Consider the following 12,253-nt stretch of genomic DNA (forward strand, 5'->3'; position numbering starts at 1 on the left):
CAGGGGCGGCTGCCGGCGCTGGCTCGAGGAGGATGGTTTTACCCGGGACTCTTCCGGAGCACTAGTGCGGCCGCTCCTGTTGGGGAGAGGGGTCCGCAACGCTGTTCTGATGCAATGGTGGGATCTATTGCTCCTCTGGTGGCATCGCAACGCTGCAAGATCAGTTGGACCCATTGCAATTAAGTTTGCAGGATCTGGACATGGGAGGATCGAGCATGTACGTGTAACTGTGCCAGCTCTCCGGCGTTTCTTCTGACTGCATCTCTTGCTCGTGTGCCTCTTACTAGCTGCCGGTTCCGATTACAAAATCCACCGATCCTCAGCACTAGTATCCTTAACCTTGCTTTGGGAACTACCTGAAAGACCATGCATCGATTTGTCTTGGTTGCCAAGCAAACTGCGGCAAGCCTGGGCTGCAAAGGGCCGGGGGTCTGCCGAAGCGGAAGGAGAGACATGGCTTTGCGCCGCGCCGCTTCGCTGGCGGCGGGGCGGCAGCTGCGGTGTCCCCGGCTCCCGCGGCCGGCGCGGGAGGGGACGGTGCGCTGGAGCAGCGCTGCCAAGGCCTCCGCGATGAAGATCAACGAGAAGGCGAGCAGGGAGAAGATCCTGACGCTGGAGTCCATGAACCCGCAAGTGAAGGCGGTGGAATATGCAGTGCGGGGCCCCATCGTCCTTAAAGCCGGCGAGATCGAGAAGGAGCTGCGGAAGGTGAGGCAGGGGCGGCCGGGGGTGCGCGGCAGGGCAGGGCAAGGCAAGGCAGGGCAGGGCGGACTCCCCGCCGCTCCGCTCCGCGCCGCCCGCTCCCGCGGCGTGCCCGCCGCCGCCCGCACTGGCCCTGCCCCCGGGGCACTCCTCCGCCGCCGCCGCTCCTGATTGGGGCGTCGGGGGGCTCGGCAGGGCCGCGGCAGGCAGTGGGGCCGACGTGGCAGGTGCTGGGGCCGGCGGGGCCGCTGACACCCCTCGGGACTGAGACGCGACCCTGTAGAAGCCTCGGGAAAGCGGGCGGTCGGGGGAGGCACGGGGGGCGGTGGCGCTGCGACTGCTGGTGCAATGCTTCGTACCGACTGAAAAACTCGCGGACCGCGAGCAGCTTTCTCCCCCGTCCCTGCTGCTGCCCGAAGCCGTGGCCGGACGCGCTCTCCCCGCGGGGGGCTGCGGCAGCGGCCGGGGCCAGGCCGGGGCGCGCAGCCGCCTCCCGACCCTGCCCGCCCCGGCCCCGGCCCCGGTCCCGCTCCGCTGCGGGACGCCCCCGCACTCGCGCCCCTTCACACGGGGGGCGGGAGAGGCACAAAACAAAGAAACCCGCCCTTCGGCTACTGTTTATCTCGTGTCAGTGACTGCGTAAGGCAAATACGGTATACCCTCATAAAGCAGTGTTTACATTTCTTCAGCCACTTTGACCCTTTGCTGCAATCCCACGTCCTTTGTGTCATACAAGAGGGTGACTGACCAGCTTTCATCATACTGATAAAGCGTTTAAAGCGTTCCTGAGGATTTTAGAGATACTGCCTTCGCCGGGGCAGGGAGACACCTTTGAAACTGGCGGTCTCCGAACACGTGAGATGGACCCAGCTCTTCCCCGGCACCGCTCCGCAGCCTCACCCAGCACTCCTCTGCCTCTGGGTTTTCCAGAGCCGGGGAGACTAATGCTTTCTGAGGACACCACCGACACTGGGCTTCTTTTTTCTTAATGGCAGAAGTTGAGGTGCTTGAGGACAAGCCTTCCGAGCACAAACGCTTGGTAATGCTGCCCAAGGTTTTAGGTGGTTAGCGCTTTTAGGAGGATCGGGCAATAAAGCCTGACACAAGATACTCCTGAGGGTCTGGGCCAAAATGTACTAAATAAAGCATCCAGATCAGTCAGTGCTTATATTTTGTTCTTCATGTTTTTTTCTTATTCCTTATCTTAATATTGAGACTTAACATTGAAAAAAACCCAAACTCTTAGCAATTCAGGCTTGGTTTTTGGTTGTACTGTTCACGTCACAGCTTCCCCTGTCAGCATGAGGACTCACTTATTTTTGTTTTGAATAAAGCATCTGGCATAGTTACTTTTCTATGATTTCAAGTATTATTCCCTGCCTTCATTGCTTTAGAAAGTCTTGCTAATATGTTATTACAGGTACTGCAGACCAATTTGATTAGTATATATAAAGTGCTTTGAACAAAAACAGGGCCACAGCAATGCTAATGAGAAGAGATTATTTTAATTGTTTGGTCTTTGTGTTACTTGCTTCCCCTTGTTTTAGAAGGCGAAGCACGTTTTCACCTCACTGTGTATTATATATGTCAATTACTTATGTCTAACTCAATAATTATTAAAAACAGCTTCTTTTTTAGAATTCTACTTAAAAACTTCAGAGTGGTGATGGAGATTTCATTTCAGAACATCTTGCTTTTGCCTTAAAACTTGTTTATAAAGGTGTCATTGACTTCATGCAACTAGGTTCTCTAGTAGGTGCATTTTCCAGAGTATAAAATCTTCCAGTGTTCTCACTGAGTATGTTTGTTTTCAAGTTAACATCACAGGGCAGGAGATATTACTTGACAAAGCAAATAGAACACGATCTTCACTAACTCCTCCCAACTCCCCTGCTTACTTCAATTACCAGCTGAGTCACTGGCAGAGAGAATAATCTTCTGTGCGCTTTTTGAAAAATGCAAGAGCAAGTTGTTATTAAAAGATTGTTATGGCAGTTTTGTCCCTGCTTACATGGCATTTTCCATTTGGAAGTTTTTTTCTTGAATCAGTCTCATGGAATATTATCAATGGCTACCAGCATTCATAGACATGTGACTAAGATGACTAAAGCAAACAAAAACCTCCCTGTTGGCAGGGAAGGAGGACAGTATTACTGCAAAAGTTGAGCAGTGTATCTGCAGAGAACACTAATCAACTTAAGGAAGCAGCTAAAAGACTTTTTCTTCCACACTGCTCAAGTTTTTCGTTCCTCTTTGCCTTTCTGGTAAAAGTACTGTTATTCCTTCTATTGTTTAATCAAACTGTCTGGTAAAGTATACAGCCTTGAGTAGTACCTAGGTTCCTTATAATTGAAATACAGGTTATCTAAATGTGTATTTTTTGGTCTAAAGTTGACTTCTCTGTGATCACAGGTCAATGGCACGTCTTTGTTTACTTTTAATTAAAACTGGACAACTACTTTTTTCATCTCTCTCAACCTTAGCTCACAGAGTTAGGTCAACCACTGCCAGCAGAATTAACACTGCCTGATAAAGAAAAGAGGCTGAAGCAGTTGTCAGAGAAAGGTGATGCCCCACAGCATACCTAGATCCATGATTACTTTTCACTGACAGCAAAACGGTTGCCCCACAGCAACTCTACTACATATGATGGGGAAGTAGCTTTGGATGGGCATGAAAGCACAGACTCCATAGTATGACATGGAAGTGCTACACTGGCTGGTGGTAGCAAGAGCAAGCAGAGGTGAAGCAATGATATACCCACTAGTAAATCTGCATTTGTCCTGTTCTGCCAAGATGCCTTTGTGTCATTTGTTTCTAAACTAGAAGCATCTTAAATGCAGACATTGTCTAATCAGATGCAATAGAGGCTCTCCCTGCTTAAACTTCGTTCAATTCAGTTAGACTTTATACTTACATAACTTACACAGCTTGTTATGTAGACTATAAAATAGCAACTTGAAGCTGTTTGCACAGTGTAAGCTTTCATCTTCCTTGAGTTTTGTTCTGCTGTCTCAGACTCTGAATAGCAGTTCCTCTGTTGTTCTATCTGACATTTGCTTCTTTTGTATATTAACTGCAAATGATTACAACAGGAGCTGTAACTCCACAGTGCACATAGAAATAAGGATTAAGATGGTAATTGAGAAGTCTCCAACTAGGCAATTTAAGGGATAGTTCTTTAAAAAGGTAAATAAAAATGAGGCATTAATTTCAGCTAATGTGCTCAGGATTAAGGCAATGTAAGTGACAAGTTAGAATACTCTATTAAAGCAGAATAAGATTGATAGTTCAGGAGTACAGATGGGGCATGCCATTCTTGGATTTCATAAATTTTGTTGGCCTGTTACGTGTATTCATCTAGGTGGAAAATCAAGGTTTTGATCTACATTAAGTCTTTCCAGCTGGAAATCTTTATGCAAAATCACTTACTTGAATCACTTCTCTGAATTTTTTTTTTTTAATCATTTTGAAATTGGGTCATGCTTCAAAAGTGAAAACCTGATTTCTCTTCCCCTTTGCTAATGGTAATAATCAGCTGATTCTGGCTTACTAAGGTGATACATGGAGAAAGAACAGACTTCAGCCATTTTCCTTGGTGTTCTGGAAACTTTTGAAAGCAAGCTAGAGCACAGGCATATTTTAATAAATTATTATACTCTCAATAGAACTCAAAGAAATAAGATCTTTTCTCTATCCCCTTGTTTTTAGACTTGCTAACAGATGGCCACCATATCAAGTATTGATTTTAATTACATTTCAGACTAGAAATTTTAGCCTGAACATGAATTCAATGCAAGAATAATGTAGTCACTGGACAAAGCCCTTCTCTTTACTTAATCAGTAATAACAAGCTAGTTTTATCTTTACACAGACAGCACATGTACCTGATTTGTTACTTTGCATTTGTGCTAATTTTAATTGACCTCGTTATGGAAAGTCCCTTCATATCTGTTACCCTGAGATCTCTCTCCACTTACACTATCCTATTTTCCCCTTTTCCTGCTTAGGTTTTACATAATGTCAAGTTCTATGTCAGGTTAAGTTGGCTTACACATGCCTGCAAAGCGTGTCCATATTAAACAGCATTTTAGGATCCACGAGTCAACTCATAACATTGGAAACTGTGCCTGGCTTAGTGTAAGTCACACAACATTAGGTCCCTGTTCACAACTTTCAAGTTACTGAAACAGAATTGTAGGGCAGACAGGGGTAGAGGGATGGTATGCAGAGATATGTTGGTAGCATGTAGAAAGTTCCTTCAGATCAGGACAGGTGGTTAGCACATTCCACCACTGGGTCTGGAACTACGTGCCTTTAATGGCACTATGCAGTCTCTACACATTGAAGTCCATTTTTTTTCTGAACAGCCACTGTAGCCTGACTTACTTTTACAGTAAAAGGGTTGTACACTCATCTCCTGTGCCCATGTTTTTCATTTGCATAACTACAGGCTCTTGTTGCATGCTTATTCAAGTCACTGGTTTATTATTAGATAATAAAACTACCAAAATCCCTTTTACTTTGTAGCTATAATCTTAGGCGGCTTCCGCTGAAGTATTTTGGTTAAAAGACTGTAGAGCTTTTCTCTTTTTTTACTAATTCTTCAGGTTTTTAAATTGAATAGAAAAAAATTCTGACTTAGAATCCAGACTTAATTGTAAATGTAAGTTGACTGTGTCCCTGGGAGTTGTGGAAAGATATAACACAGTTTAGACAATGACATGCAGAAATATAATTTGACATGCCAAGAAAAAGATACCAGATTGACTTGTATACCCAGTAATGAAAGATGTTAAGCTTAAATTACCATCCTGTAATTTTCTGCTTTGAGTACGTGACTGTGTGCACACTAAGAAAGTATCTTCCAGGCAAGAGCAGTTGACCTCATTAAGACAGAACTGTTGTTCCTCAGTTGCCTGTACATGTTGCATACAGAAGCAAATCTGTAGTAAAATCCATGTTTTTTAACAGGGCAAAAACTACTGCAGATGAAAATGAAAGAATATCAGTTTTAAGAGTATGATTACCAAACTCATATGTTCAGAAGCACACAGTCCACAAGATCCAGTTATCTGACCTTTTCTTGTTGAATTCAGTAGCAAAATCTATTCCAAAATAGCCCTTTTCAAATAGGTCTTCAAGTTAAGAGGGTCCTAATGTCTAATCTCCTTCTAATAAGCATTATTTTAATTCTGTCATTTACAGCCACATTAAAATCTAGGGCTTTATTCACATAGGCAAAATTTCTGAATGCAAATGCACTTTGAACAATGTATAAGGCAAAAGTAACTTGAGGACAACTCCTGTTCTATAATCCCTGCATCAGATCTTCCAATTAATGGTCAGCCCCACCAATTTTCTCATCTAATATTAGGGGGCATGCAAGTCATCACTGCCATTTCAAGTCAAAATCCAGACTTTGCCTTCTCCTTTCTTCCAACAACAATTCATGTCATCTGGAATAACACAAACTCAAAGCCTTACTCTGTGGTAAGCAGGTCAGGTTTATTTTTCTGCTGTGAGCTGTTTTAATAAAAAGATTGGAATGCTAATTCAGGCCTTCAAGTCCTTATTAGTTAAGGGCCTCTAGGTAGTGCTTTCTCGGCCCTTTGGGGGCAGGGGGCAAGCAAGCAACTTGGCTACTACAGTATAGATCTCAACTATACTGAAATGTTTGGTTTTGCCAGCTCTCTTATTATACAGCTTGTTTGTGCAAGTCACGCAAAACCAGACTCAGCTTATACTAAGGAAATAGCACAATGTTTCATAGTGTGTTATTGCCTGACAACCATCAAGAGGAGGCACAAAGCAATGGCAATGAAAATGAAACAATGAGGAGCAGCCAAGAGTGGACAAATTCTGAAATTCAGAAATAGCTGAAATACCATGTTGCTCTTCTGGGATTAAAAGCACCTCACATTTTCATGGCCTCCTCAGGGGAAACCTTTTCAAATCTTTCCTATTGCCATTACCAAATCCAAGCCACACAAGCCTCTCTACAGACTGAGGGTTTTCCTTTGAAATTTCGTGAAGACTTTAGCAAAGACAGCTTTAGGTCAGTCTGCACCCTTCTTTACTCTCTCTGGGCACAGTGTTATTTTGCACTTTGCCAGAATTCTTAAATGGCACCATTGTAAAGGGAACGTCCAGGCATACTAAAACTCCTAAGAGACAAACCAGCTCCTGGCAGTGCACTGCCTTCATGTTAGTTCTTCGGAATAGTGTATGTTCTGGCATCATATCATTTCTTTGATCAAATAATTCTCCCAACACTTCTTGCATGGTGACTCTCTTCTTGAGAGACAGTTCATGATTTCATACTGTACTCCTTACCTGCTGGGTTTCTTGAGGCCCAGAAGGAAGGGGAAGAGGAAGCTTCTCCAAACCTGGCTAACTACATAAAGATTTGTATTGACTCTGCATCAATGAATTCTGGTTCACATATGAAAATGCCTTCTCCCCACTTTATGTGATACTTGGAACACTGATAAAGCTGTTAGAATAATCCTGTCTGACCTGCTCAGGTTTCAGAGCTTTTTCATCTGGTCTCTTAAAAGACTGCATTTCCTCTGAGAAGAGGAGAGTGACAGAAGTAACTGCTGAAGGAATTAATTTCTGAAGAGCTTATTCCAAATCTGGGACGATTCCTTTATTCCATTAAAATCCTTTCATTATCAAGAAGACAGCATCTGAAAAAAAAAGTGAACACATTTTTATATTTTCTGCTTTAGATCCGAATTTGAAAGTGCAAGATGGCTTCTTCAGCTTTAAAAATGGCTACCACAGTTAGTCCCTTTGCTAACAATTTCAAAAGAATGGCAGAAGATTGGCTTTGTTCCCAAGATGGAGATGAATCATGTTGTTAGGACAGTGTGAGGTGCCACCAAAGGCAGAACGCTGTAGCAGTGGTTGTTTTGTAGGGCTGGGGATTGGTTTTCCTCCTTGATGTGGTTCATACACTCTTAAGTAGACATGAGTATCAATCTGGTACTTACTGCTCCTGAGTTTGTTATTAGAGCTCCTGTTCTGCAAGCTTCACTTTTCCAAATCTCTGTCTGCTGGCAGAGGCCAGTTACAGTCCAGTCAGACTGCCTCTAGAACACACCTTGAAAGCCTGCCTGTACGGGGGTGGGGGGTGTGAGAGAAAGAGAATGAGAGGGGATGAGAGAGAGGTGGGGGGCAGGGGGCAGCTCTCTATCACTAGAAGAAAGCAAAACAATTCCAATGGCTTAGTTTCTGCTCCCCCCATATGTTCCTTGGCTTGCCAGGGACTTAAATTGTCTCAGCACTGGCATGTTGCTGACATGGTCAAAGACTGCTTAGCCTTCTGCAGTGAAATAAATCTTGCCCTAACAAACTATGTCCTGTTGCAGCACTTTTCCTGCTGTTCTACAACCTGATGTTGAGGTTATCAACATCACATTCATACTTCCTCCTTTCACGCAGATCTTTTCACAGACCTTACAGAAAGTATTTGACATTAATCTTCCTTTGGATACCCATGCACATCAGTGCCGTCACCATAGCAGAAACCTTGACACAAGTAACTAGTGACTAATACCACTCTGTCTTAAGGATTTAAGTAGAGAGTCATAGGCACTGTCTAGACTCCCATTGATGCCAGCTTCTGATAATTCTTGCTTTGAAACTTTAACTCATTAGCATTCAACACTGTTCTTGCCTGTTACTGCTTCCTGTTCCTTCTCTCTGAAATGGTAAGATGGAACTTTTTGTTCTGGAGGAATCAAAACTAAATTTGAACAACTTATGGTATTCCTTCTTTTCATAGAAAGACTGGAAATCAAGTAACAGAAAAAGACAAGACATAGTCATAAGAATTTTTTTCTAGATTTCACTAGGAGGGGATATAGTCAATCTCATGAAGACAGCTCTAAACAATTGCTGATATGAACTCATTGTCAGGGAAGGCAAAGGGCCCAGTTATTTAAAAAGCATCTCTCTTTTGAAAGAGAAAAAGGGCAACAGCTGTTGTAGCTGAGAGCAAGAAACACAAGTTAGTCAAGAGGACCATGGGCCTTTAAGCAGGTATGTGGGAACAGTGTGTACAACACAGAAAACCTAATTGTTCCCTCTCTACCAGGATTTTACAGTAAGAAAACTGTTATCTGTGGTTTGCTATTTTCTCCAGATCAATTATTTTAGTAGCAAAGGTAGTGTGGGGTTTACGGAGTAGGTGATGATTATATAATCACAGTTGATGCCCAAAGGCAGTGATGGCATAAACACTGAGCTTGGCACTAGCAGAGATCTGGATGGTATCAATGCTAATAAGCTACAACATTATTTACAATAAACCTGACACAAACACCAAAAAGGTCTGCTACTTTTGTTGTAAAGGCTGCATATATAAAAACTCCAAAGGTACATTATGAAATGCAGGGTACCTTTCAGCATTTCACTAACCAAAGAAGCGACTACTTTTTATTGCAGATCACAATAGTATTTTTGTGCAAAACCATCTCATTTGTCTAACATAATATATTTATGTTGTTAGGGGTTTTGTTTGTTCTGGTTTTAATTTGGTAAAACAGGGTATTTCTGTTTCATCTTATTGCTGAGAACTGCTATGGTTTTTTAGACTGCCTAACTTAAGGCATCCCTTATTCTTTAACAAATTTGTATTACTGTGCAAATCTAGTGACACTGATTCAGTGTGCTGTAAGAAGGACCAAATATAACCAAAATCTGTGGCAATTTTTCTTAATTTCATGCAAACTGAATTTGTTCTCCTTCTATATGTATCTTTCTTTTCCTGCTTATTTGTAAATCAGAATGAAACAATGTTGTGCTATCAGTGGACCCCAGATAGTTTGAAGAGAACCTATTTCTATCTGTTTGCATTTCTCATAAATTGCTAAACTTCAGCCTCAGATACCTGTAATCTTTATCTGGCATCCCTATTCCTAATTCTTTATGTAAGGTTGAAATACACTCTTGTCTAGGCACTCACTTAGATCAGCAGACATAAAAGCAAATGACTTGAGGGAGTCAGTGTGTCACTTTCAATTATTTTAAGTGAATGTTTTTATATAAAATTGACCCTTTTGAGTCAGGATGATGTAAATCCAATTGTCTTGTTTTAAGACAAGACATTTCTAACTACCTATTTAATTTCAAAAGAAAAACCTAAATGCTATCAGTTATATTAGGGACTAGATCTGTAGTGGGAATTTGAATCCCATTATCACATAACCTCTCGGCCACATGACACAGCTGTAAACCTCCAAATCTGGGAATTTGTATCCCTGGTGACTACTAATATTTTGGTCATTGTTATCTTTGCACATCTGGGTTCCAGTCTGTCACTGAAGTCCAACACATAATCCATGGTAGAAAAGCAAAAATTAGTTAAGGCTTGCCAGCCACATGTTCTATATCCAAAGCCAATAACTTGCTGTAAATACATGGGCCAGGAAGAGGCTTTGTGAGTTCAGTCCACAGCCACAGCAGTTTGTTATATGTAATTTTGTACAGAAAACTAATCAGTCTAATTTTGCAGTTCATTAGTCCACATGAAAATTCCGTCACTGTTATAAGGCCTCCCTACTATCTCTCATATTTAATATATATTAGAAAAGCTATAAATTTGTTCTTGCCTACCTGATTTATTCTTCTTGTAATGTTGGCCTTTACTTTCAGTTAATCTTTTCTTATTTAAATCAATGGTGTTTTTTTCTACCAATCAGTTCCTTGCCTTTTTTCCCTTATTTTATTTTGCTTTTTAAAGAGCTGTGATTGCTAATCAACATTCATCAACTGTTTTCCCTCTGTTCTCATGATGTATTCAGTTCCTCACAGGAAAAATAGCTGTCTGTTCAGATTTCAGAGATTAGGAAGCTTTTAAATATTCATGGTGATTATTTAGCACTTCTGCTGTTTATCATATAGAGCCTCACTGTGATCTACTTTGTAAAACACCTGTATATGGAAAAGTGGGGTCATCACACAATGAATATTTAATCTAAATAGAAAATAAATAAGAAAGCAGTATCTTCACTCTTTTTACTCTAAAAAGTACTAAAGGTCTTGAGGTTTCTTTTGTTGGTGGATTTCTCAAATGTCCTCAAATCTTTTTAGCTCTTTGACTGATCCATCCCTCCCTTAGGTGTATCAAACAAGTTGCTCTAACTGACAATTCAAAATGCCTCTTTTTCATCTTTTCTACTTCAATGTGTATTTTCCAGGCAAGGCAATCTCTTACTTGTAGCTAGCAGAAAAAAAAAGCCAGCCTATCATTTAAAAAAGTGTCACAATTAGCATAATTTCTGTAAAGCATTTAAGATTTACTGGCAGTATTGTTTAAGAAATGCATTAAGCTTTACATTAAACACTCTATCTGTTCTGAGATTAGGCACTGTTTAGTTACAGCCATATGACAGATACCAAAAAAGAGGAATTCTTTATCATCTACTTCAGCCCTAACAATACATTATGAATTATCTCTTTTTAGGGAATCAAAAAACCTTTTACTGAAGTAATTAAAGCCAACATTGGAGATGCACATGCCATGGGACAGAGGCCAATCACCTTTCTCCGTCAGGTAAGTTTATTATAAAATATTATCCTTGATTTTTTATTAGATTACCAAGAATGCCTTAAAATCTGTCTGATGTGTGTGTATCAGTATAATGATTCCCTAACTGCACTTACTACAAATTTTGATTTCTGAGACGAAGTCCTATACCTTTCTTGCTGAGTGTCCTCCCTCAACACAGTAGCTTTCCTTACTTTTCAGATCATTCCCCATCCATACTTTCTCCTGCCACTTCTCCTATGTTACCAGTCAGCACATTCATTATCAATAATGCACTTCAAAAAAGAAAGTGGTTGTCTTCAAAGAAAAAAGCAAATGCCTTTCTTTATCTGACAGTATACTTTAAGATCTGCACACAGTTGGATACAACTAGTTGTACTGTTGCTGAGTTTGCACATTTTAGCTCTGGGCAAGCTAATTGGTAGGTTAGCTTTTAGAAAAGACTACAACAGAATCCACATTTGTATATTATTCCTAAAACACAAGCAAGGTTTAAAACTAGGATTACGCTATTCATTGACCATCCCTTACACACACATGTAAAATCCTCAGTCTATAATAATGTAAATTCAGAGAGTCCCAGGACAAACTGAAGCTGTATCAAACTGGGCGTTCAGGTGATGAGGTTATAAAATAGAGCTATACAGCAAACTGTCAGCAAACTAGGAAGACCAGAGCTTCTTACAAATAAATCAGATCCGATGTTATTAAAGAAAATACTGGGCAAATGGGAAATCCTTTCTCCCCATGACTGTGTGCACACATGGACTAATCTTTTAGTCATTGTCCGATAAGACAACAACAGCCTATCCATATTACACCATGTAAGCATAAAAATGAGAGAGAAACTGGAACAAATTAAGCTGGTCTCAAGCAAGACCTCTAGATTCTTTCTGTCTTACATTGCTTCATAAACTTAATTCTGCTAGGTCATGTTTCTACTTTTACTATGTTCTATATCACCACTTCTTTTTTAATTAAATATTTCCCGCA

The 12,253-nt window shown here is 41.3% G+C and overlaps 1 protein-coding gene and 1 long non-coding RNA gene across 3 annotated transcripts in view; one reads left to right on the forward strand and one right to left on the reverse strand.

Moving 5' to 3' along the window:
* GPT2 (glutamic--pyruvic transaminase 2) overlaps nt 1-12,253 on the forward strand; it is a 27,841-nt gene continuing 15,588 nt past the window's right edge. The window contains exons 1-2 of one of the 2 annotated variants that reach the window (XM_075040164.1): nt 1-708; nt 11,177-11,266. In XM_075040164.1, coding sequence (XP_074896265.1) covers nt 367-708; nt 11,177-11,266 — 432 coding nt within the window. In that variant the 5' untranslated portion in view covers nt 1-366. The remainder of the gene's footprint in view (nt 709-11,176; nt 11,267-12,253) is intronic. The other variant, XM_075040163.1, reaches the window with a different exon arrangement.
* LOC142036707 (uncharacterized) overlaps nt 7,588-12,253 on the reverse strand; it is a 21,808-nt gene continuing 17,142 nt past the window's right edge. Inside the window, exon 3 of the long non-coding RNA XR_012652208.1 lies at nt 7,588-7,823. This is a non-coding gene — a long non-coding RNA (uncharacterized LOC142036707). The remainder of the gene's footprint in view (nt 7,824-12,253) is intronic.

Source organism: Buteo buteo, chromosome 11, assembly GCF_964188355.1.
Source record: "Buteo buteo chromosome 11, bButBut1.hap1.1, whole genome shotgun sequence".
NCBI classification, from domain to species: Eukaryota; Metazoa; Chordata; class Aves; order Accipitriformes; family Accipitridae; genus Buteo; species Buteo buteo.